This window comes from Alexandromys fortis, unplaced genomic scaffold (assembly GCF_014885135.2).
Source record: "Alexandromys fortis isolate MF-2015 unplaced genomic scaffold, M_Fortis_MF-2015_v1.1 scaffold_40, whole genome shotgun sequence".
Lineage (NCBI taxonomy): Eukaryota > Metazoa > Chordata > Mammalia > Rodentia > Cricetidae > Alexandromys > Alexandromys fortis.
In genome coordinates this window covers 8,688,419-8,714,837 of record NW_026067966.1, presented here as the reverse complement: position 1 = coordinate 8,714,837, position 26,419 = coordinate 8,688,419, and the positions used below count along the sequence as shown (strand labels likewise).

The 26,419-nt window shown below is 40.8% G+C and overlaps 1 protein-coding gene across 1 annotated transcript in view; it reads left to right on the top strand.

The window, feature by feature from the left end:
• Nucleotides 1–25,606, top strand: part of Pth2r (parathyroid hormone 2 receptor) — a 97,233-nt gene extending 71,627 nt beyond the window's left edge. Inside the window, exons 10-13 of the mRNA XM_050154195.1 lie at nucleotides 8,954–9,048; nucleotides 21,471–21,609; nucleotides 23,415–23,456; nucleotides 25,214–25,606. Of these exons, the coding sequence (XP_050010152.1) occupies nucleotides 8,954–9,048; nucleotides 21,471–21,609; nucleotides 23,415–23,456; nucleotides 25,214–25,606 (669 nt within the window). The remainder of the gene's footprint in view (nucleotides 1–8,953; nucleotides 9,049–21,470; nucleotides 21,610–23,414; nucleotides 23,457–25,213) is intronic.
• The last annotated feature ends 813 nt before the right edge of the window (nucleotides 25,607–26,419 follow it).

Below are 26,419 nucleotides of genomic sequence, written 5' to 3'. Positions count from 1 at the left end.
AACCCATTTCTATTATTTTGTATCTTACCACGAGGTTACTGGTAAGGTTCTTGGCATCTGTCTTCTTTGGTGGCAACATGACTTCTCCCTGACTCCACCTTCTTTCCTCTTCTCTCTGCTTGGAATTTCCACCTTGCTCTATTCGGCTAAGCCACTTCCGGAACAGCTTTATTCATTAACCAATAAAAGCAACACTATAGAGAAGGACTTTCCACACCACACAAGCAAGAAAATTAGTGATTGATGGGGTGGCTTCATTCATTTGTGAAGATTGGTAATGGTCGGGGAGAAATGCACTGGTTCTGACTTCATGTTCTGTATGCCGGCATCAGGAACCAAGGATGAGGGATGTTGGGGAGGAGGCTTGAGGTGGTTTTTATGTCTCATAAGAAATTAAGACAGAATCCTGCAAGTGGTGAGAACCCAAGGCTCTCACACTGGAGAGCCTTGGAATCAGAGCTCTCATTCAGAGAGTCCCTTGGAGCATGAAGGAGATTGGCAGTGAGTTAGGTGCTGAGGGTGGGTAGGCTCAGGGGTCATGGTCGTACTGGAGGTTGGGGAGAACCTGCCAGGAGTTCCAGGTTCTTGTGTTCTGGAACGAACAACTGGACAAAGACTGGTGTTCCCACAGAGTGATAAAGGGTAAGGCTGGTTTCTAGACCACAATAGTGTTAATGCTTGTGCATGTCCTTGAGACACAGAAGGCCTCTTAGCAGCTCTTCTTGGCTCCTGACCCCATTGTCCGACAAAGACACTTTGAGGGGTCCTCCTACTGTGCAGAGCTTTCTGCTGGTAGACTCTTCTTTCTTCTCATATGCTTGAAGGCTGGCACGCTTTTGCTTTGATAGTGTAAAAAAAGACCATGAAAGTGCATACCCCAAATGAAAAATTGCCTTACAGTTATATAAACTATAATCTTAAAAAGTAAGCAAACAAACAGAAATTTTTTTTGGTATGAATGCTTTCTGATAGTAGAAAGCTGTGTTATGTCTTCAAAGCACAGGTACCTAGATTCTGAAAAAGTGAGTAAGCCTTTATTTTGTAACTTTTTCTGATGTGGCATTTCATGATTCATGACTCAGTGGTTTATGAAGGAAAAACATAAAGTAATATTCCTATTTTTACTTTCACTTTCTTGCTTCTCAGGTGAGATCCCATTTTTGAAATTAGTAAATATTTGATATGTACTCACTCATAGGTGGTTTTTAAACATAAAGCAAAGAAAACCAGCCTAGAAACCACAATCCCAGAGAATTTAGACAACAATGAGGACACTAAAAGAGACTTACATAGATCTAATCTACATGGGAAGTAGAAAAAGACAAGATCTCCTGAGTGAATTGGGTGCATGAGGACCTTGGGGGAGGGCTGAAGGGGGGAGAGGAGAGTCAGGGAGGGGAGCAGAAAAAAATGTAGAGCTCAATAAAAATCAATTAAAAAAAAGAAAAAAAAAAGAGAAACTAGCTTCCTAGTTACTTCCTGTGGCAATCCGGCCAGGCAGTCAGTCAACACCAATGTGTGGAAGCCCTAGGTTTCTTCTCACCAAGTTTGTGTGGAGGTGTAAAGAGAGGGGAGCATTGGCACCATAGTGCATGGCTTGTTGGTATAGCTATAATTATTCCTTTGTCGGGCTATAGGTTATTTTGAGACAGGCTGTTGCTATGTAGCCAAGGTTTAGAACTTCTGATCCTTCTGCCTCTATGCTCTGGGTGCTGTATTTACAGGTACACATCAGACTTGATCTATATTGTCTATTTTTTCTGTACCTGAACATGGTATGAATCTCCAGGGAGGTCGGCCCTGTCTTGGGTCATAGAGAGTAGACTCTGGGGCTAGACTGCCTTTGTTAGGATTCTCTCCATTCAGGTTTTACTTTGTTGTTTGTGGTTTGGATGATATATAAATATCTATTTCAAAGACCAATAAAATGAAGCCTCTCTCCCCTGTTTCCCTCTCAGTTTTACAATTAAAGTTCTTACATTTAAGCCTTTAGTATACTTTGAGATGAGGGTCCAGTTTCATTCTTCTGCATACGGATAGCTGGATTCTTTAACACCATTTATTGAAGAAATTCTCTTTTACATATTGTGTGTTCCTCATGTTTTTTCTTGAAAATTATTTGACCATAGATACATGGGTTTACTTGTGAGACCTCTAATTCTAGTAGGCCACATGTGTTTTTCTATGATACTGTCATACTTTTTTGATTATTGTGATTTTGTAAAATAATTGGGATTCAAAGTAGTATGTTTCAGTTTTGGTCATACTCATGATTGTTTCAACTATCTAGAACTTTAGTTACTCTCAAATTAATTTTAGGATTTTTTCTTTTATGACTTCTGTGAAGAATGTATTTGGAATTTTGATATGAATTGCATTGAATATGGGGATCTCTGTTGGTAGTATGGACATTTCAACAAGCCAATTTCTCCAACCTATTCACATGGGATATTTTCTCATTCATCTGTGTCTTCTTTAATTCCCTTCCCTAGCATTTATAACTTCCAGTTTACAAATCTTTTCCTTGGTTGAGTCCCCACTAGCTTATTCTTTTTATTATTATTGTGAATCAGAGTGCTTTCTTATTTTCTTTTCACGTAGTTTAGTGTTTGTGCAGTTTGTCAAGATTTTAGCAGGTTTGGGCCCTACTCTGGAAAATAAGTGCTTAGCCTGCATATCTCCACTGAGTCCCTGTCTTCATGGGTTTTAGTTAGTTGGTTACCCTGTAGCTTTGCTCTCTGATCATTTTGCTGTTTTAAACTTTTTCTTTTTTCTTTTCTTTTCTTTTCTTTTCTTTTCTTTTCTTTTCTTTTCTTTTCTTTTCTTTCATCTTTTCTTCCTTCCTTTCTGTTTTGATTACCAAGTACTGTTTTTGTTGTGATGGTAGGAATGAGGTTTTGCTATGGAGGAAATCTCTCTCTCTGTTCTTTTTTTGTGTGTTTTGTGTGTGTGTGTCTATCTCATAACAGGCCTTGAATTGGCTAGGTAACCACGGGCAACTTTGAACTCCCAGTTCTCCTGCCTCCATCTTCCAAGTACTGGGAGTATAGGTGCAACACCACACCTGGTTAAGGAGGCAGAGTGAAAAACGAGAGCTTTCTACTGTTACTGAAATGTTGCCTACAATTTCAGGAAGAAAACACTTTTAATATTAAATCATGAAACTAGAATGTCCTGTGCATGGCGGGTCATTTGCTAAGAGACTGCAATGACATAGAAATCTCATTGTTTTTTGTGGCTAACAAAATCAAGCTGTTGCATAGGTGTTTTCAGGATGAACAACAGCTGATTCTCACCTAGGAGGGCTCATCAACACCATTAGGCACATATGAATCCTCCTAAATTTGGCATGGTTACCTGTGTTTGTTAACTACCTTTATGCAGAAGGAAAGTAAACTTCTCAACACTTTGTGGCAGAAGATGGCTTTGAACCTTGAAGATGCCTACCTGTAGAAGTTAGGCTCTTTTTCTCCCCAAGAAAACCAGGAGATTCTTGCATGTAAAGAACTTGGTTCCAAAACCTTGGTTCCAAGGTTTTAAGAAAGACATCCTTAGGTCTTCAATATGATATATTTTAAAGCTATGAGAAAGTGCTTAGAAATATGAGGAAAGGGAAGGAGGGAAAATATCCTCCCCCATCTTCACCCAGGACAAGTTTTAATATGTATTTGTTCGTATCCTAACTCTGTACCAGAAGTCCACCGGTTACTTTGAATGTAAAAGTGCCTTGCAGTGACTTTTAGGAAAACTCTCTTAAGTTTTCGTCCTGGGATTCCAGACCTTTGGGGATTTTCATGCCAGGCATCCCGTATCCTCTAACAGTATAAAAGGAAGAGTGAGCCTAGAGCTCCCTTGTAGAGTCCAGAGAGTGGTCCTTCTTTCTGAGTGTTTTTGTGCTCTGAAAGCAGAAAGGATGATGATGGTGGCAGCGAATATGACACGGTGCTCACCATGGGCTGGGTACCAGATGCAATAACTAACAGCAGACCAAGCATGGGCTGGGTACAGACGCGATAATAGCTGACCAAACATGGGCTGGGTACAGGCACAATAACTAACAGTGGACCAAGCCGCTTCTCTGCCAATTAAGGAGCGCTGTGAGTGTAACGTCAGGATATACATTATTACCTAGTGGACTCCAGGCATCTTTAACAGAAACCAAGATCCCTGGGTATGCATCGAGAACTCTGCTGCTCATGCATACCCCCTACATGCTGTTATCTGAACTTGAACTTGTCCGCCTCCGCTGATGCTGGCTTGTTCCTCATACCTTTCTGAGCCTTTGTGTTTCTCTTGCCTCCATGGCATGTCCTAGCTTTAATTAGGCCTTTTGGATGGCCCCAAATCTAAAAAAAAAAAAGGAAGGGTTCTCATTGTCTGTTGACTGCCAGCTTGCAGCGTGGTGTATGTGAATTGTTTCTTAAACATCTACATTCTTAATGCATCTTGAGTGTTTCCTGGAACACAGTGGCCACTGGATCAATGACCAACCACCTGTACAAAGTAGGTGTCCTTGGATAGAAGAGAGGCAGAATAAGGAAAAACACACACAAGTGTAGAAATTCCAAGTCTTTCTCACCAGATCTTTTTCTGTTCAGGGATGGAAACCTCAGCCCTGCAGACAGAGGTCATACAGCAGTGTGACAGAAAGAGCCTAGCCTGCATTTTTGCCCTGTTTATTTCACCTCACTCAGAACATGCCAAATTCTGTCTCGAACAATTCTTGTCAAAAACAATTTTTCCATTTTAATGGGTATATTTATACTTTAAAAATATATTTCCTTTAGAATATCAGGTTTGTTTTCTTTCTGGTCTTTTGTCCAAGTGGGCCATGGCATGACGCAAACAGACCTGCTCGCTGTGTGCAATCACAGGAAACGTAGCCCAGAATCTTCAAACCAAACTGGGTCCCAGGCCAGCTCTGGATTTGGCCTGTTGTAACAATGTGGCTTCTCTTAACGGGATGTTTCTATTTCTGAGAATTGAGCCAGGTAGAATGATGTCAGAATTTTTCAGTGACATACGGAGCAAACTATGCTCCAGGGAAATAAAGCAGTTCTGGGCAGTCAGAAGTGTGTAAGAGAACCCAGGTTTCCAGACGAACGCTGACTTCCGCACAAATGTTGAGTCATCGGATTGATTTTGGAAGGGTAGGACTGATAGCCGAGCACTTTCCTGTTATGTTTTGTTTTCCCATGTGGAAAACTGTAAGAGAGTCTGCCAGTCATGAGAAAATAATGCTTTGCTATGAAAACAAGCATCCCAAATGAGACAGTTGGTTATTAAGACCACTGTCTTTATGTTGATGAGTATGGCTTTTAAATTCTCCTACACAGCACCAAATCACAAGAGGAATATGGTCTAATTAACAACAGATAAGCCAGGCTTGACAATGGGTCTTGCCCATAATCACTCCTGATCCACATTTTTCTAATTCATAGCCCAGGTATAATGTAAACTGCAATCTGCAAGTCCTCACAGCTCCATTGATTCATGCAGGGCTCTTTAAATGTGAAGATCTCTACCCTCTCACCGTCAAATCACCATCAGGAAAACATCTCTTAAATGGTTCCCACCTTGCACATTCTTTGATCTTGTGGCTTATTTTTGAAGAGTTCTCAGAAAATGAACTACAGCTTACAGGAAAAAAAAAAACAAGCATACAAATTCAAATGTGTCAGTGAGTGGCCGCCTCTGTTTTCTTATTTTAGTTCTCTGATTCGTTTTTAAATGCCAGCTGTGGGTTTCTCAAAGTCCGAGTTTTCATGATCTGTTTCTTTATTGTTGTTCTACAGTATTGCTTAGCTCTACCTACTATAACTCCAAGGAAGTGGGGGAGGAAAGATTGTGGGGGTCAGAGGGGATGGAGGACACCAGGAGAACATGGCCCCATGAATCCACTAAGAAGGGCACAAATGACTCACAGGGACTAAAGCAGCAAGCATGGGGCCTGCAAGTACAGGGTCTGTAGCGGATCCTCTGCATAGATGTTACAGTTGCTTATGGTGGGAGCTGTGCATCTCTGGCACTCTTCCTCAACAATCTTCATTCTCTATTATTTTGAAACTAAGATTCTTGGTGTTCCCTCCCCTCATCATGGAAATCAGGAGTTTGGCAGTGCTTCCAAAGAGCTATTCCCTACAGGAATATTTAAACAGCCAAACATGTAACTTAAAATTCAGGTTTCCCAGGAAGAGAACAACCCCTCATGGAATCCATATGTAGACATTGCCCATTAAGGGCCTAGTCTGCATTGAGAATGTGTTACATTTTGAGAGTGCAGTCAAAGGACTTACACAAAGAATGTTATACGTGAGAACTCATTAGTATGCATTTTGACTTTGTTTTATCGCCCTTTCTTATTCTCCTTTAAAAATGTTATGGTATTCTTACATATGCATTTGTTTACATATAAACATGCATACATTATAGGCTGGGTGATGAACTGGGAGAACATACTTTTTTAAAATCCCATCATGGGATTGGGCCACCTGACTTAACATTATACATTCTAAGGCCATCAGTTTTCCTGATAATTTTGTGATTTCATTTTTTCTTCAGAGCTGAATAATATTTTATACATATACCGGATTTTCAGCATCAACTCCCCTGTTCATGGGCATCTAAGTTAGTACCACTTCTTTGCTATAATGAGTGCAGTAACAATAAAAATGGGGATTCAAATATCTCTGTGGCAGGGTCTGAAATTCTCTTGGTGTATGCACAGGAGTGAAATAGCTGGGGGATATGATAGTTCTATTTTTAATTTTTTTGGGGCAACTCCAAACCTATTTCCCCATTGGCTGTACTATTTTCAGCCCGCACCCCCAGTGAAATGAAGGCACGTCTTCCTCCACGTCTTCCCCAACATTTATTGTTAGTCTGTATTGAGCAGCCATTTTATCTCCTTGGCATTAATTTCTGCAGTTCTTTGTGTCTGAGGTGTAGTTGGTAAAGATTTCCTCCCACCTGTGGCCTGTGTGCTATGCTGGTTGTTCATTTGCTGTGCACACAATTTTTAGTCTCCTGGAGCCACACCAGTTGGTTCCCAGGTTGATTCCTATGCTAGGAAGGTTCTGTTTAGGAAGTTCTTGCTGGCCCCATTGTTCTCAAGAACATTTTCAATGTTTTTATCTAGAAGTAGGATTTCAGATTTAAAATTGAGGTTTTTGATCCATTTTGAATCAACTCAATCTTTTATTTTGTCAGTTCTATTTGATAGGCAGAGCAACAGAAGGGCCAAGAGTACACAGTAGATCCAGCAGTGTGGTCCACATTAGCGCCCTGCCCCTCACTGGCTGTGTGGCTGCATAAAATGTCACCTTGTGAAATGATGATGATGATGATGATGATGATGATGATGATGATATGCCTGCTCCCTAGAGCAATTGTGAAAATTAAAGAACCATCTCATGTTAAAAATTCAGGATATTAAGTAGCCAATAACACTTTCCAGTTACCCTATATTCTATATTTTCCTAAGTTATTTAGAGCAATTTTCTTGAATTCTTTCATATGCATTTGCTTACATATACACATGTATACATTGTAGGCTGGGCGATGAGTTGGGAAAACATACTTTTTTTATTCTATTATGAGATTGGGCCACCTATTCTTATATGTATTATTATCCCCATATATATGTGTATATTTTCTTTGAAACTAATAAGCTTTGCTCAGTCTTAGTTTTTCTTAGTTTTTTTTTTTTAATAATCAATTTACCTTCTTTTAACTAACTATCTCTTCTTTTATTAAACTGGTGGGTTAACTGGTATGTATTACTTCCAATAACATATTTTTTGGTCTTCAGATTTTATCTTTGACATTGACATGAAGACAGAGACGTTGGTTCTGGGTATCTTGATATGGTTGCTCTTCTATTTCAAGGAATAGGGAAGATAAGTGACGGTTTGCCGCTGGGTGTGCACTGATGGCACTTTTTGGTTCAAGTTCTCGCACTCAGTGTCTCACGCTGTTGCCATGACTCTGCCTCTCCCAGATGTTCACTCCAGACATACTGCATTGCTGGAAACTGCTGTCAGGTAGCTAGGAAACCCTGGGGTGTGAAGTAAATATGACTGTTTAGAAAGCAATCCCCGTGGAAAGCTTCAACTCTCATGTTTTCTACTTTTTAAGTCTGTCTGAAGAGCGAATGTGAGACTGTGATCTGTCAACACATCATGGAACTTTGCATATGGCTTCAAATTCCAGCTGACAGCTGGGTACCCCAGGTCAAATCTCTTTGAATTGGAAGAGTTTGGGTCCTTAATAATTGTACACAATAAAAGTATCTCATATTCATGTGAGACTCAGAGAGTGTCCAAGAAGTGGGAGCCATGAGCCATTAGTCTAGAAGCACCTCCCTCTTACACAAGGGCTCATCTCAACGACTTTCTGCTGTATCCCTTGTTTGAAGACAGAGCTCAGTCCTCTCTAGTGGTTCCCACACCCATTACTTTTCAAATACAATGTAACTTTCTATACCAGGTGTCTTTCCTTATACAGCATCTTATAAAATATTCTTAACATGCATCTCCTAGTACATTTTACATCACAGGAAATAATAAAAATTCTCTCAATAATTCCATTATTTCTCTTCTTCAACACAGAGGCAGAAGCCAGGTATTTATTTTTTAGAAAGGTAGTCCTGTGTGTACAATAACTTAATTTTGTCTTACCAACCTACCACGAATTTCATGTGATGTTTGGAAATTAGATCCTGGTAGAAAATTCTCTGATATTTCTGGTTTCTAATACTATTAAAAATTTAATTTTTTTAAATGAAGGCAAATTGAGAATTAGTAGTTTTTACTGTCTTATTTTAGATTCTTTATTCAAATTTATGGAGTAATTCTTAGTCTCAATACAAAGAAGTTCAAATTATTCAATTTCTATAAATGTCTTGAAGAGTAGCTTAATTTCTTTAAGACATTGCCTTCTTTTTTTCTTTCAGCTGAATTTTATTCTGTTCCTGAATACAGTTAGAGTTCTTGCTACCAAGATTTGGGAGACCAATGCAGTTGGGCACGACATGAGGAAGCAGTACAGGTAATCCAGAGTGCCTCCATCAGAGGAAATGTTTTGTTTGCTGTTTAAAGAAGCCACACGAGCTAGTCTGAAGTGTCTCTGGGGGATCTACTCTATGACTGTGTGTTCTTGTTTCATTCACTTCTGTGATTTGTTGGAGAAATTGTCTATAATCAAGGTGCAAATATTCCAAACCTTCTTACTGTGCCTGGATTCTCTATGTATTTTTGTCTGTTATTAGCAGGTTGTTAATTTTCTATAAATTATATGAATTTATATAAAAATCTCTTGTGATTATCTTAGACAACTGTCTGCATTTAAAAAATGTCCTTATGAAAATAATCAAGCAGGTACATTTGTTGTATTGCATCTAGTCCTTTGGTGACTTGGTACCCACCAAATGCAAATTTTAAGAATGTTTCAAATGCACTGATTGGAGGAGTTCCTTTTCTTTGTCTTTCATGACAAACTGAGTGTTCATAATCACTATCAGTCCATTTTATGTGAGTGTCCATTCCTCCCAGTGGCCATTTTTGTGATTCTGAGTAATAATGGCCTGTACCCAATTGAACGAACACATCTAGTAATCAGGTAGATATGTACTAGGTTTTACATCTTTTAAATAGGTAACAACTTCTACCCCAGTTTGCTATGAAGTACTCTCTCAGACACAGGAAGGAGCAAACCGTGTTCAGCACTTTGATTTTATTTCACAAATGTTCTCCAAGTTCTTTACTGATTCCTTCTCCTCTAATGTGCAGTCAGCCTTTTCTGTCCAGCAGCAAAGATGGCGGGGATGGCTGGGACTGTCTTAGGATGCACGGTATGAACAAACCTGCAGCTTCCAATCCAGCTATGTTCTGTGAGTTGCAGTGGTAGTATTGTGATATACATTGTGCCCAAGAATCTATAGATAAATGCCTATGCTTTACTAATTAATATAGCTTGTCCCATGTTATAGTCCATCAGTAAAGATATAGGCTAAGAATTATGGCATAGTGGGGAGGGTATAAAAAACCTTTCATTCTTCTTTATAAAGTGAAAAGTGTCATGTCATTTGTAAGTGGTATAGATTTTTAGTTCTTAATGCAGGATGCTTATTTATATTTTCAGCTCAGCACTCGGTTTCAGAAACCCCAGATTATTGAAACAATTATCTGAAACAATTTGTGTTCTTGTCTCAGTATTAGTTAGTTCTAACTTGAGAGTATTCTACTTAAATGTTTATTCCTTTGTCAATGTTCTGTCGCTGTGAAGAGACACTGTGACCATGGCAATTCTTATAAAGGAAAACATTTAATTGGGGCTGGTTTGCCGTTCAGAGATTTAGTCAAGTAGAAAGCATGATGGTACATGGATATACATGGTGCTGAAAGTCGCTGAGAGTTCTACATCTGGATTCACGGGCAGCAGGAAGAGACAGTGAGCCACTGTCCCTGGCTTGAGCTTCTGAAACCTCAAAGTCCACTCCTCATTGACATTCTTCCTATAACAAGGCCACACCTCCAATAATGCCGCTCCCTAGGAGTCTATGAAGGCCATTTTTGTTCAAACCACCTCATTTCACTTCCTGGCTCCTATAGGCTTGGTAGCCATATCACAATGCTAAAAGAATTCAGAACTTCAAAAGTCCCCATAGTCTATCAGTCTCAACCCTCTTTAAAAGTCCAAAGTCTTTTTGGAGACTTATACAAGCTCTTATCTCTAATCCCTATAAAATAAAAGTGAAAAAGCAGATCACATACTTCCAACATATGATGGCACAGGGTATAAATTACCATTCCAAAATGGAGGAAAAGGAGCATAGTGAGAAAATACCAAGCAAGACCAAAAACCAATGGGGCAAACTCCAAACTCTATATCGCCACATCTGATATCAAAACACCCTTCAGATCTCCAACTCCTTTTAGCTTTGTTGACTGCAACATACTTCTTTCTCTTGGGCTGGTTCTACTCTCTGTTAACAGCTCTTGTTGGCAGGTATCCCACAGCTCAGGTATCTCTAACATCTTGAGGTATCCAGGGCAATCCAGGCTTCACATTTACAGCTTCATGCAATGGCAGAACTCTTCCAGAAGTTGAGTTGGTGTTAGTTATATTCATGAGTTATGATTGAATTTTCCCTGGATCAAAGGGTGTCCTCCTGACTAATTTATGCAACAGGATCAGAGAGGCTGAGTGTGGACTGCATGGATGCACATCCATGGAATAAGGAGACAATAAGAGGCAGAAAACAACGTGACACCTGTAACTTAAATCAGTTTTCTGTGCAGTGCCAGGCAAATCTTCCAAGAATCCCAGAATTCCATTGTGGGCATGTGTTTCCTTGTTCCAGAGACCTTCAGTGGGCTGAGGCCCGGGAGAGGCAGCCTCTCTGGACTAAGTGGGGTCTTGGTGAGGGAGAGCTCACTGTGGGCCTCCAGAAATGTAGCCAGAATCGTTCTAGTGTAAGCACTCTGGTGCCAATGAGAGTGAAAGAGAGATGTTATCTGATGACCGAAGCCAGGATAGCTTCTGAAAGGCTTTGATCCAAGATCCAGATGGTATTCTCATTTTATACTCTGAAGAAAGCAAGTGAAATGCTGTAGTAGCATATGTGGCCGTCAGTGGGTTGCTAAGGGAAATGACCCACTGTTTCAGCTACTCCTTCAGGTCATTCTGTTCCATAGCAAGTGAAGTTATGCTTGGCAAATAGACACACAGGTGCTTCAAGTAAAGCACTAAATAAACCAATGTCCAGTAATTGGTCTTTTCTGCCTTATTCTAATTTACTTTAACAAGCAAGGCGAGTTGTCAGAACTTGATAAAGATGTGTAAAAGAGTTCAAGGAGAAAACACTTGAATGTTTTCTCTAATTGAATTTGTCATTCAATATGATGTTAAATATGCCATTAAATATGATGTTTGCTTAACATCAGAATAAAACCAATGCAGTATGACAGCAAAGCAGAGAGATTTAAAGGTGAATAATCACTTCTGGTCTAATTTTTATGGGTATTTTCTTTCTTTGAACTTCTATCCTCAGCTGAAATGGATAATATGCTTCTCTTACAAGAAGTGAGGCAGCTGCAGGATGCTACAGTAGCACAGTGCAAAATAGCGTACAGTTTCATTTGCTACACTTCCCTCTTGGAAGGAGGGAGAGAGTAAGGAAGGAAGAGAGAGAATCTGAGATCTTGTAGAAGTTTTTCTTGAAGTGAGGAAAGTATATTCAGAAATGCATCTATAAAACTCTATTTGCATGTTTTTCTTGAATTGTGAAGTTGTTAAGTGAAAAATTTATATGGGCAGCTGTGTCTATTTGATTTAAATACTGGCTTTTTTTTTCCTGTACACTGTAAAGTTTGTATATAAGTTGAGTGGCCAATTAAAGAGGAAAAACCTGAAAAAAACTAATTGCCAATAAACAAATAAATGAATTTAGAATAAAAAATTAAACTAAAATAAAAAACCCTACTTGCATAGACATGAAAATGTCACTTAAGGCCAGGAGGAACCAAAAAAGGCTTAAGATAGACAGGGTTGCTGAGCCTGTTTTCTTTTGTTTTAGTTAAATATGGTTTGACAAAGATTACTAGAGTTTTTGTGTATGAATTTACCTAGTGAATGATACAGGCTAGATACGGTATGAACTGAGCATCTATTTTCTAAATAGTGTAATCAGAGACTGTGCTTTGGTTTCCTGGCTGACCAGACTCAAATAATCACATAGAAACTATATTAATTACAATGCCTTTTGGCCTATGGTTCAAGTGTATTCCTAGATAGCTCTTATAGCTTAAATTAACCTCTTCCTATTAGTCTATGTACTGCCATGAGGCTGTGGCTTACTGGAAAATTTCCAGTTTCTTTCTCCTTTGGCAGCTACATGGCATCTCCTCGTCTCCACCTACTCTCTCTATCTCTGTTCAAATTTCATGCCTGGCTGATAAGCCCTTGGCCAAACCAGCTTTATTCATCAACTAACAAAAGCAACACATATACAGAAAGACATCCCACTTCATCTCCCCTTTTCTGTCTAATTAAAAAGAAAGGCTTTAGCATTAACATAGTAAAAGTATATGTACAAAACATTTATTAAGCAAGAATTATAGTTATAATATTAATCCATTTACATTTGACTAATTAAGGAAAATAGCCTATCATCTATCCTATCTTTGTGAGACTAAAGTTCTATATCTAATTTATCTTTTATCATAACTATGGAAAGCTATAGTTATAACTATTTAGTCTTCAACTCCATCAAAGGTCCCAGAATGATATAATATTATGTTGCATTAGGAGCGGCGGGGCTGCGACCCCGGCACTCGGCCACCCGCATGGCTAGGTTATGCCCCGAAATAATTACACGGAAATTGTATTTTTTTAAACACTGTCTGGCCTGGCTAGTTCCAGCTTTTTATTGGCTAGCTCTTACATATTGTTTTAACCCATTTCTAATATTCTATGTAGCCCACGAGCTGGCTTACCAGGGAGGATCTTAACCAGCGTCTGTCTGGAGCGGGAGAATCATGGCAACTCCTTGATTCAGCTTCTTTTTCCCAGCATTCTCTTCTGTTTACTCCACCTACCTAATTTTCTGTCCTATGAGGGCCTAGGCAGTTTCTTTATTATTAACCAATGAAAGCAACAGATAAGATACAAGACCCACCTCCATCAATATTACCTAAGTAATCAGGAAGTGCATTGTAACTTCCAAAGTTCTAGAAATGACAGAGACATTTTGCTGCTTGGACAGTCATACAAAGTTCTTTTGTAATGTTGGGGCATCCATCTTTAGCCTATAGGCCCATAATATCTGGCAGACTTTTTAGTGAAACACAAAATTTGAAGCTCTGTTCTGCCTTGTACTGGCAAAGTTTTTCAGTTTCTTTCTTCTGTGTCCTGCAGAATGTCTGCCAGTATCTTCTGTGAAGCAGGAACCCTGAAGGATCATCCCATCTTTTGGAAAGTTCAGCAGTCACTTTTCTGTGTGTTCTGCATGTTCAATTCATGCAGCATACCATCAAGCAGTCCAGGCAAGAGAAATTTCTTGCCGAAATGGCTAGCTTTGTCACATTGGAGGCAAATTCCATAATGATTTTTTTCAGTGACCCTCAGCCTCTCTGAAGCAGATATGTCTCATTGTTGAGAAAAATCTAAGTTCTTAAAACATTTTAAATGCCAAATTTTGTAGGTCTTTGAAAGGTTTAAAGAATACTTATCCATCTGAAATATATCTCTGCACATCTAGAAAATCTAATATGACTACAGTTTGACTATTACAGGTGACTATCTATTAATAAATAATCTTTAATTATACATTACATTTTAAATGTTTATATATAAACATAATATCTTAAACAAGGGTAGAAATATACACATAACAAAATTGGCCTTCAATTTGTAGCAAAAAACAAAGTCCATACTAATATAAAGTATTCATTTATATATCATATCCCCCATTTTTCTTTAGAAAGACCTTGACTGTGAGCATTAATCATTTATCAATCTTTTTTAAATGAAAAGTAACATTTAAAAACAATATTTGAGAATTTGAGCACAGTTCTCTAGACTACTTCCTGCTGATTGGAGGTACTTTTTTTAATGGGATATCCTGTGTGGTTGGTCCATCTCAGCCAGCAGTCTTGAAGCTGTCATAGATGTTGGGTCACCTGGGTCATTGCTTCAGGAGGTCTTGTTTGATCAAACCACATTAGCCGTTAAGGAATCTACAGCTTTCTATTCTCTGTGAAAACAAAAGCAAAACCTCTTTTCCAATGTAACATGTCCTTAGACTTAAATTTTGAGATCAAGATAACTTTAAAATATATGTTTGCTTAGCTTAGCACCCCACACAATGAAATGTCTCTTAGTAGTTAGCTCCTTCACAGTCAAAAAATTCAAGGAAAACACAATAAAACACCTAATCCAGACTCTTTGTGTATTTCTCATCTTGATTTTTTTCTCTGTTTTTTTTTTTTATTTTTTTTATTTTTTTAAGCTTTGGTTTTCTGAAACAAAGTTTTTCTGTCTGTCTTTGGCTGTCCTGGATCTCACTCTGTAGACCAGGCTGGCCTTGTACTCACATAAATCTGCCTGCCTCTGTTTGTGTGCCACCACACCTGACTACTCTATTTTTTTTAAAGGACTTTCTCTATCCTTTTTCTTTTCTCTCCTAAGACTATGTACATTTTAAAACACATTATAAACCATTTAGAGGTTATTTTCTTATTCTTCTGAATCTATCTTTACTGTATGTATCTATCTTTTTCTGAGTACTTGAGTCTTAAACCTGCTAAGTGATATGGCTAGGATTAAAGTTGTGTCTTTGGTGGCTGGCTCCACCCCATTCCTTGGCTTCTTGAGAGTCTAACTTCATGGCAGAAGTACTAGCCAGAGTCATGCTTTTTTTTGCCATAACTCTGCAGAGTTTCTAGGTCCATGCCACCACCAAGAAATATGCCTCTGGCTGCTCATAAACACCATTTAAGCCTTTTTTTCCACAGGGCTTCTTAAAAGAGTTGCAAGGTTCCTGCCCCTAATGTTGAGTCAGAAAGCCTCTCTTAAAGGAGTGATGCCTCTGTTTGTTGCTGACAGTGTCTACCAAAGAAAAGACAGCTACCAAGAAGCTGCTGCAGTTACCAAAAAGCTGAGCTCAACTCTTCTTGCTTGTCTAGAATCCTTTTTTAAAAAAACAAAACAAAACAAAACAAAAAAACGCTTTCTCAAGCTCTATGTGGAAATTGTTATTCTCAAATGTTTGGGTACTGTTATGTGATGGAGACAGTGCTTTGGTTTCCTGGCTGACTAGACCTGAATAATCATACAAAACTTTATTAATTACAAAGCTGCTTGTCCCATGGTTCAGTTGTATTCCTAGCTAGCTCTTACATCTTCAATTAACCCATTTCTATTAATCTATGTATCAGTACAAGGCTGTGGCTTACCAGTAAGTTCCAGTGTCTTTCTCCTTTGGCAGCTACATGATGGCTCTTTGACTCCACCTCCTCTCTCTATATATATATCTCTGTTTGAATTTCCTGCCTGGCTTTACTCTGATTAGCCATTAGCTAAAGCAGCTTTATTCATCAACCAATAAAAGCAACACATATACAGAGAAGGTCAGCCCACATCAAAATAGGACACTATGTCTCCAAACCACCTGACTCCATTGCATTTCTTTTGTAGCTGGAACAACCACCGTTCTTCCAGCAAGCCAGAAGACTTATATCAGTTGTTACATGCCCAGATCATTTCATTACACAGCTGCATCTTTGTAGACAGCCAAGCTATAAAGCTGTATAGTGTATATGATTGATCATATGGACACTAGTAAACATCAGTGCCCCAGAGATGCTTGTGCTCAATCTGCAATGAATAGATAGATAATGACCTATGTGTACACTTGTGCTAGTCATATGCTCTGAAGGATAAATTCTAAAAGAGGATGTAATCATAGGTAATATATAAACATGAACACAGTTCAAACATTTTATTTAATTCCATAATTAATGAAGGAGACAATAATAAAACATTTCACCTGGTTCAAAAGAGAACGTATAGTTAGGAAATGCATGCTGGAATGAATTTATAAAGGGATGCGAACTGCAAAGCTTGTTAATACCTACAGGGCTACAGTCAGAGACATCAATACTCTTCTGAATACAGTTTGTGTTTCAGTGGCCAGGAATGACTTGCATTACTCTGGGGGACAGATTTGTATGACGCCACTGGGATCTCTAGCCTTTGGTGTCCTGTATGTGTCATGTGCAATGCCTGCTCTGTCACCTGGACCTGGAATAAGGACAGGATCTATGATGGCTTTCTTGTTCTCTCCCTTGATTAGGTTACATATATGACAAAGAGTGCTAGTCAGTCTCATGATTTGTTACACAGACTCTACCCTGCCTGGGAGAGCCTGTGTTTTGGACACAGATGTGAACCCAACCCTAGATGAACCCAACCCTTGAGTTCAGTTTTGAGAAGCTCTAGATCTGTACATCTATCACTGCATATCAACAGAAAGGAGTGAGTCTCATTTAAGGCAGGGACTTTGTGGTATTTTGCTATAGAGCACACCGGAGATGAATTCAATTCAATTACTTTTTTTTTTTTTTTTTTTTACAGATGATCCCGTTTCCCTACAGAACTATAAAATAGCTTAGTCATAGACAAGAAGAGAGAACTCCAGGGACAGAACTAACAGGATAACAAATGGATTTCATTGCCTAATGCAATTTTTCTCTCATCTGCATTAAACTGAATGGTGACAAAACTTTTGCATTGTGACCATTTCATAAACTATCTCTCTGATTTAATGTTTTCTGAACCTCGTTTTTGGTTCCTAGCTACAAAAGTAGAAGCAAGCAAAATTAGCTTGATTTTGAGAGCATTCTCCAGGGGGAATTTACACTGCATCTTAAAAACAGAATGTATTTTTTTCCAGAGAGATGTTAGACAAGAGTTTTAAGACTATACAACTGCAGTTAATGCAATTCCTGAATCTAACTAGCCTGTATAAAATGCCCTAGGTGTTTATAACATCCTTTTTAAACTTACAGCCACAGGAGCTTGGGCTCACTACTCAGCATTTAGAAGGAGGACACGTATAGGCAGGTTCTGAGCACTGAGAGTGTTAATCAGGTCCCAGATGACTGCCAAGCAAGCTTTGAAGTATTAGAGACTTGTAAATCCGGCCCCCATTTCTGAGACCAGATAAACGAATCAGTATTCCATAGCTAGAAAATATCAAGCCGGGATTCTAAATCTAGTTCTCCTTGGTCTTAGACTATTGAGATCTTGTCTCATCCACTCAGCTTGTTTACAAGAAGAAAAATAATAAATAAATAATGCAATGAGAGGAGAAATTGGTAAGGATGGAAGAAGTTGTTCAAGATTCTTGGGTGTAAATGATTCACAAAGGGAGAAATTTGAGAAATGAGAAAGAAATAGGTTACATTTGGTAATTTCTTAGATCAAGAGTGCAAACAAAACAAAAGTTACCCCAAACTGGAAAATGGTGCCCTTGGTGTCCTAGTAATGGATGAATTGCTTGCTACAAACTTTGTGGTTTAATGTAGCATATTTCATTCTCTGTAGGTCAAGAGTCTCTGTGCCCCTCCTCTACTTGGCTGTTACAGGGCTGCAACTGAAATGTCAATCAGGGTGGTGGCATTATGGGAAATCTGAACTGGGGAGAATATATCTGAGTGTGTGTGACCACTGGTGGTAGATCTGGGTGCGTCTCAGCTGATGTACTACTGTTTATTGTCACATGAGCCTCTCAGGAAAACAGCTTGTCTTGCTATAGAAGACCAGGGAGATAGCAGTTAGATCTTAGGCAGCACAGTCCCAGAAGCGGTATTCTTTCATTGTTGCCTTAATCTATTAGAAGAAATCCCCCAACCTGATTATACTCTGGGAAAAGATGACAAGAACGTAAGTATCAAGAGATGGGATCAGGGGGACCATTGTAGACTAACTCTGTACCGGACAGGGTTCTCTCAGGACAGAATCAATAGACCTAACAAGATATGCACGGGCGTACAAATGATACAAACAGATTTCCGACTTGATGGGCAGTTATAGAGAAGTAGATAGATAAGCCAACACTTGGTGAACTTGTTCCTGTGAGTCTGGGGACTGAGAAGTCTGTGGCAAGCCTTCAGGAAGCAGAGTTCCAGGATGCTGTTTAGAGTTCAATGTTTTACAATCAAGGAAACGAATGGTGTAACCCTCAGCCTAAGAGGGACACCCAACAGCTCAACAGCCTACAGGCACAACTCCCAGATGCAAGGCTGCTGTGCCTGGAAGGCAGAAGGCAGGAGAGTTGTGTCCAGCTGCAGAAGAGGAGAAGCAAACAGACCTTTCCTCTGCCCTCTGGTTCTGTCAGAACTGTCTGTTCCCTTGGTACAGTGACCTGCCCCTCACTTACAGTTTCCCCTGTAGCCTGTGGACTTTTTATCCACTGATCTGAGCCTTGCCTTGCCTACAGTTCCTTCAGTTTTATAATTCCACATTTATACATTTCATTCAAGGCAGCATTGCTGATAAGCAGTGGGTCTGTTGGGACCGACTGGTGCTCCAAACTTCAGAGCCTGCCTGTACTTGTCCTCCTTATGAATACTAAGCAGTGAGCCCAGGTGCTTGGTGGTGCCTGCCTACACTCCACTGTTGTGGGAGGTTGCTTGTTTGTTTCCCAGCCGCCCTGCATCTCAGACCTTAAATAATCACACAGAAACTGTATTAATTAAATCACTGCGTGGTCCATTAGCTCTAGCTTCTTATTGGCCAACACTTACATATTAATCTAACCCATCTCCATTAATCTGTGCATCACCATGAGGTTGTGGCCTACCAGCAAAGTTTTGGCGTTCCTGTCTCCCGTGGCTCCATGGCTATTCCCTAACTCCTCCTTCTTTCTCCCAGCACTCGGTTTAGTTTTCCCTTCCTACCTCTATTCCCTGCGCAGACCCAAGACAGTTTCTTTATTAACAAATGGTACTCACAATATACAGAGGGGAATCCCACATCGCTCCACACTGAGGGCAGACCTTTCATATTGAGTCCAGCCACGCATGTAACCATCTCATTCACAGACACAATGAAACAATGCGTTACTTGTCATCTGTGCATCCTAGGCAAACTGACACCTAAAACTAAATATCACGCCATTACATCAGAAAACGCAGGATTGCTTCAAATATACAGGCCAGGCCAGGGATGGCTCACACTTTTAGTTTTAGCCTTCTAGAGGCAAAAGAGGCAGGGGCAGAGGCAGAGACATATGCCAGATCCCTGTGAGTTCTAGGCCAGCCAATGTTATGCAGTGAGACCCATTCTCAAAATAAAAGAAAGAAAAGAAAAAAAAACCAGCCAACAAACCAAACAACCAGACAGAAAACAAGACGGAAAAATAAGGAGGGATGGAGACAGACAGAGAGAGAGACACACAGAGAACTAAACAGAACGACAGGTAGTTAGAGACAGAGTATTGATAGAACATTCAGACTAAGAGGAAGGACTGAGCACATATAATTCATAAGAATTGCAAAGTATCTCTAAGAGTAGCTGATTTAAAAAAATTAATTAATATTTAAAATTTCATATACATATGTACTTTATTTATATCATTCTTCCCTTCCTCTTCTTCCTATGCTCCTTTTGCTCTATCTCAAATTCATAAGCTATCCTTAATTACTATTGTCATTAATTATCATTAGATTTCTTAACTATTATTGCAATAAAAAATTTATAACTATAACCCGCTGAATCAGTTTACTGGTGCTCATGTGCATAAGTTCTTAGGGCTGACCCCTGGTATTGGGGATAACCAATTGGAGGGCTCATCCCGGGGGAAGACCGATTCTCTCTCAGCAGTCATTAATCCAGGCATGGGGTCCCATGGGATTTCACCCATCCACATTGGAATGTCAACCAGCATTGCAATTGCTCGGGTCTTATTTAGGCAGCCATATTGTTGAGATTTCATGTGTGTAGCCTTTTCTGTCATTCACAGATGGCGCCGTCTCACAGCAGACTTCCTGGTCTTCCAGTTCTTACAAATTGTTTTGCCCCCTCTTCCCTGATGTTCCCTGAACCTCAGGTGTAAGATGGAGGAAATGCTTCAGTCTCAAACACCAACGTTAAAGATGGTGTAGTACAGCAACGAAGGCCATTTAATGACTTCATAAAAACAGCAGCCTACCATCAAGAAGAATAGACGTGAAATTGGAGAGACCTAGGGGATACTGATCATGGGAAGTGAGAATCAACCACCAGACTTACGATAAAGGGACAAGAGGCAGCTCTTGGGAGATGGCTCTGAGAGGAGACCCTTGCTCTTCAAGAATGGGGATCTGAGTTTGATTCCCCCAGCACTTACATAAAAACGGGGCATGGCTGCACACACCTGTAACCACAGAATTAGGGGACATTCACAGGCAGATCCTGAGAGGTCACTAGACAGACAATTTTTCTTTAATGGTGAGCTTCAGGTCCAGTGAGAGACTCTGTCTCAAAAGAAAAAAAAAAGTAGAGAGAAATAGAGGAAGACACCAAATGTCCTGCTCGCTTGTGCCAGTGCCTGAGCACCTGTATACTCATATGCATACATTTCATAGATAACACATACACACAGACACACCACAAACACATACACACATGCATACCACAACCATACACACACAACACAACCATACACATCACAAACAACAACACATACTCACCTCATAAGCATTTACACAACAAAATGACACATGGCACACAGACATACACAGACCACACACACACACACACACACACACACACACACACAGCAACCCACAAACAGCAAAAGTAGAGAAAGGGCAAAGTGGCAGCTGAGGAATCTCTGACTCATTTCTGCAACAAGCTGCTTTCCCAAAGGCACCCGAGGTTGCTTCGTAGAAAACGTTGTGTTTTTTTTTTTTTTTTTTTTCCAGGAAACTGGCTAAGTCAACGCTGGTCCTGGTGCTGGTGTTCGGTGTGCATTACATTGTGTTCATCTGCCAGCCGCACTCCTTCTCCGGGCTCTGGTGGCAGATCCGCATGCACTGTGAGCTCTTCATCAACTCCTTCCAGGTGACCAGCAGCGTCTGTAATGTGGGATCAGTTTTTGTTAGTTCCCTCCACCTCTTTCTCTGCCCTTTGTTTTCTGAGGGCCCTGGAGAGGACACTGTGTGTTTACCTCCTAGGGATCAGGTTAATTCTCTGACCCCAGAGCAAACTGGTGTGGAGCTGTTTGGCACAGGAACAAGCCTGGGTAGCAAGATAACAAGGCACATTGCTGGAGAACACACATCACTGCAGAGCACAGTCTTTTTTTTTCTTCTTTTCTTTGAGTGTGTGTGTGTGTGTGGAAAGTAATAGAATAAAAAGAAGACAAAAGCAGGGAAGCAGGGGAAAGAGTGACAGGGACAGGAAGGTAAAAAGTTTTCCCCATCCCTTCATCCCACTGTAAAGAGAAAGACTGCGACCACACCTCCTCCCTTCAACTTGAATCCACTGATGCATTTATACCAGAGGGAGCAACAGAGAGTTTGAGGCAGGCATGAGTAACCATGGCCTGAGAGTACAGATGGAAGCTGCCCTCCTAGAAGTGGTTACGGCAGAATGAAAGGGAGTCGTCATGTCGGTGTGTTGATCAAGTATGTTGGTGTGGACATCATGTAGGCGAGTCACCACGAAGTCAAAGCTCTGCACCAAGGACTTCAGGTGCAGCCTCAGAGTGCTCTGAGCTCTTAGTGTGGGAGCCAGTGGCTTACTAAATCAATACTTTCTAGAGATTTTTACCTGATGGTTAAAGCGGTGTAGGTCTGCTACAAGGTGGGTGACTCTTGGGGGAACTGAAGATAGCCCAAGGTGACCTGGGCTCTTAATCAGCAGCGTGCCAACTCTCCACAGGCATGACGTTCTAATAAGGCGATAGCATCTGTAACCTGGTCAGGGAACTTCAGTTCCCAGCAGCCTGAACAACTGGAAAGTTTACATTTGATGTATTACTTACTTGTCAAGAATTTCCAAAGATTTCTTGTTGCACTCAACATTCAGGTGTCAAGTTCAAGTGTCATTTTCTGCCACACACAGCCTTGCATGGCCTGGAGCCTGCCAACACACACCGAATCTCCCACAGAACTCACGGGACCTGGCTGTTGCTTCGCCAGTGTACCTGGGGTGGAGGTGGAAGTGGGCATGGTCATCACACTCTGCTCTCTTCTCCCTGAATGTCCCACTCCCCCATGTTCATCCAATTGACATCTTCTTGTCACTCTGACCAGCTTAAATGTTGCCCCAGAGAGGTCTTGGCTGAGTTTCTCATCTAGAGCACCCACCCTATTGTTCCCGGTAACGTTGTTTTTTACCCACAAGACCCTCACAGCCTTGTTTTTCTCGTGTGGCTGTTGGCTAATGTTTTTATATGCAGATCTCACACTTTCACCCCTGTTATGCTGAGTCACTCTTAGCCCAGTGGTTAAGCTCAATAGATACTTCAGAGTGAAAAAAGTGTTCTCTGTGCTTTAACATATAATATTCAATGTCGGTAGCTGCTAGCATTTGAGAAATAGAAGCATATTTTACCAAGCAGGGGATGGGTTTATGCGATCCTCAAGCAGTAATGTAAATGAAACCACATCATAGGAAATGGTTCTTTGTGAACCTTGGAGTATTTTGCTCAGGTGCTTGGTTTGGTTGAAACCAAGGAAAGGTCACCAGACAAACACAATATTCGGAAATATTAGGAGGAAATAATTTCTGTAATTTTCTGAAGATACCAAAAGCCAACTTTTCAGTTGGTGCATTTTGATACAAGATATTTGATATGAGTCCAGTCCCTGCTATGTGCTTCATGAATTGCCGGAGGACTCATCTAGCCTCTTTCTCTCCAGGGTTTCTTCGTGTCTATCGTCTACTGTTACTGCAATGGAGAGGTAGGTCTGAAGATGAGCCCCAAATCAATTTTTGTTTTAATCCATTTTGTGTCTTTTTGACAGAACACAAGAAGCTTAGTAATTTACACAGGGGAGATGGTGGTCTGTTTCTCACAGATTTAAATGTGGGGCCATCTGTGTCAAGGAGGCCACATCTGACCAGGGCCTTCTTGTTACATCATCCCATGATGGAAGGTAGAAGCAAGGGAACTCTAAGAGACTGACCTCAAAACCCTGAGATCTTTCCCAAAGAGGGAGATTCTTATTTTAGTTAATTCTAAATCAATTCTGGTTAATACTAAAACTTTTAGTCCACATAAAGTTCTATGAAAAGTCAACTGCTTTCCTTAGGATGAATCTAAATGAAAATAAATTCAATTAAAACAGGTAAGGTTTTCAGGACAAGTTGAGGATGGCACTATCTCAACCCATTTGGAAGTCAGCAGAGAGAAGCAACTACACATCACATGGTCATGTGGATGATGCAGACGACCCCGGAGGGTTCAGCATGCCCTGCTGCTGCCTGGGTTGCTGCCTCCTTTTTCTCTCCGATTTCCAGTTTGCTCCAAGTCCCAGAAGGACAATGACAGCTGCTGCTGCAGTGGCTCACCAGATACTTCTGAGAACGTTGGTTCTGTGGGATATTGGTCTCCGCATAAGGCTCTTGAGTGGCAACTTACCAATGCACCATTCCGATTTACTGCTGTGTTATTTTTAACCTTAATTTTCAGCAGGGCTAAGGGTGTCAGTGTCACCCACCACCCTAACCCCCAATGAAGAGATGAGTGTGTTGCACAAGTGACGCCAACTTATACGCTTTTGCTTTCCCTGGGGTCTTTGCTTTCCCCGGTGCTCTCAGGAAAGAGTCGGTAGAAAGGACACCTTGATAGAAGGTGTGGAGGGCAAGCCCCATCTCCTCAGAGTGCAGTTACAGTGTCTCCTTGTCTATCTCTATCTTTTTCTTTCCTCCCTCCTCTTGGTTCTTGCGGGTTGACAATATGGCAGTTTCCTTACAAGCATGGTACTTTCCTTGGCTTTCCTCTGCCTTGGGTGGTGTTGATTCAGTAGCTACAGAGAGTCGGGCAAAGAGCTGATCTCTTCTCATTCAGGCAGAGCATTTTAAACGGAGATCTGGGAGCTTAGAGGCATAAATGAAAAAGCACAGAACTAGGCAGCGTTCAGGGGTCGGGGTGAGCTGTTGTGCCCGCTAGGGACTGCTGGGCCTTAGGGAGGGGTCCCGAGTGTCAGGACAATGTGGGTACTTTGGGAAAGTGTTTGGAGGAAGAAGGCAGGGGACTTTTTATCAGGTCCACTGGCTTAGATGAACAGCAGGATTTCCCTGAAGCTTTACTGTTTTCTCAAACACTTTCAGGAGGGCTGAGGTTATCCCTGGGTGTGCGAGACTTTATGCCTTTTCCATGCATGGTTTAGATGGACTTGTCACATGAAAAGTCCTGTGCTCCCCGCTGCACAGACTCTTCAAATCCGGAATTCTTTTTTTTCCTGTTGATAAGGCAATTGCTTGTATCAGCGGCGCTTCGGTCTTATTTAAATACTGAAAGTAACATTGATTGAAAAGGTCTCTTTGAGGGTATAGAAGGCACAGATCTGTGGAGTCCCTGAACACAGAGGGACCTCAACCAGTGTTTATTATTATTATCACTAAGATCCAAGTAAATTTCGTCATAACTCGGGCGTGGGTGCGTGGGACTCCTTTATGGTTTCTGACACGTGCACGCGTGTTTCTTGCGCTGTAGGTGCAGGCTGAGATGAAAAAGATGTGGACTCGGTGGAACCTGTCCATCGACTGGAAAAGCACGCCACCTTGTGGTGGCCACAGGTACGGCTCAGTGCTCACCACCGTCACTCACAGCACCAGCAGCCAGTCACAGATGGGGGCAGGCACCCGGCTAGTGCTCTTCTCTGGCAAACCCACCAAGAATGCCTGCAGACAGATCGACAGCCATGTGACTCTGCCTGGCTACGTCTGGAGTAATTCCGAGCAGGACTGTCAGCCGCACTCCACCCCCGAGGAGACTGAAGAAGGTCTTGGGAGGCAGGGAGACGATACTCCAGTAGGGGGGTCTTCCAGGCCGGTGGCGTTCATCCTAGACTCCGAAGGATGCAAAGGACAAACCGAGCGTTTCTGAGTCACCATTTGTGGCTCCAGTGATTTGGCGGATCTGGTGTAGGAGATAACCCAAGCTGGAAGACTGGAATTCTGGAATAACGCTTTGCTTAAAACATTTTCACTTTCCACCAGCTGGCTACTAAAAGTATTCATGCATAAAAGGGTATTATTGAGGTAATTTATTAACTTACGTTGGCATTATTCCTCCTAAAATTAGTACTTTCTCTGTGGTTCTTATTATTTTACTTCTTTTGCACAGAAAAGGTTTCAAATGCTTGGCTCTGTCTTTCTCTCAGAAATATCACCCTGAATATGATAAGATCATTAAGTTTGCACCACTTTCCTTTAAAGCAAACACTGATCTCTGTCTTTCTCATTTTAGTGAACTTCCATGATTGCACCCATTTTGACTATGTAGTGGAGCAATCAAGGAATGTACATTGGAAGACAGATTCTAAGACATGCTGGAAAATCAATTGACTGGGCATTAGTAAAGTGATACATTCCTGACAGTTATGATTGATTCTGGGAGCAAAGAAACCCACTCTGTTTTTCCTTTGAATATCCCCTGTGTGACGAGCCAAAATCTTCTCTGGCTCTTCTTTTTTGTAAGCCATGACAAGTCAAAGGTTTTCTCAGTCAGCGACCTTGTGTTTGAAAGCTGAGTCTGTGTGGGCTCGCACATCCTGATGCTAACCCACGCTGCATCTTTGTCTGTTCTGTTGTCTGCTATGTGACAGATGGTATGGGGAATAGATTATACGTTTGTTTTAAAGATACACCTTTAGTCGTTACAGTTTCCTTTCATTATTGCACAATCATTCTTGAGAAG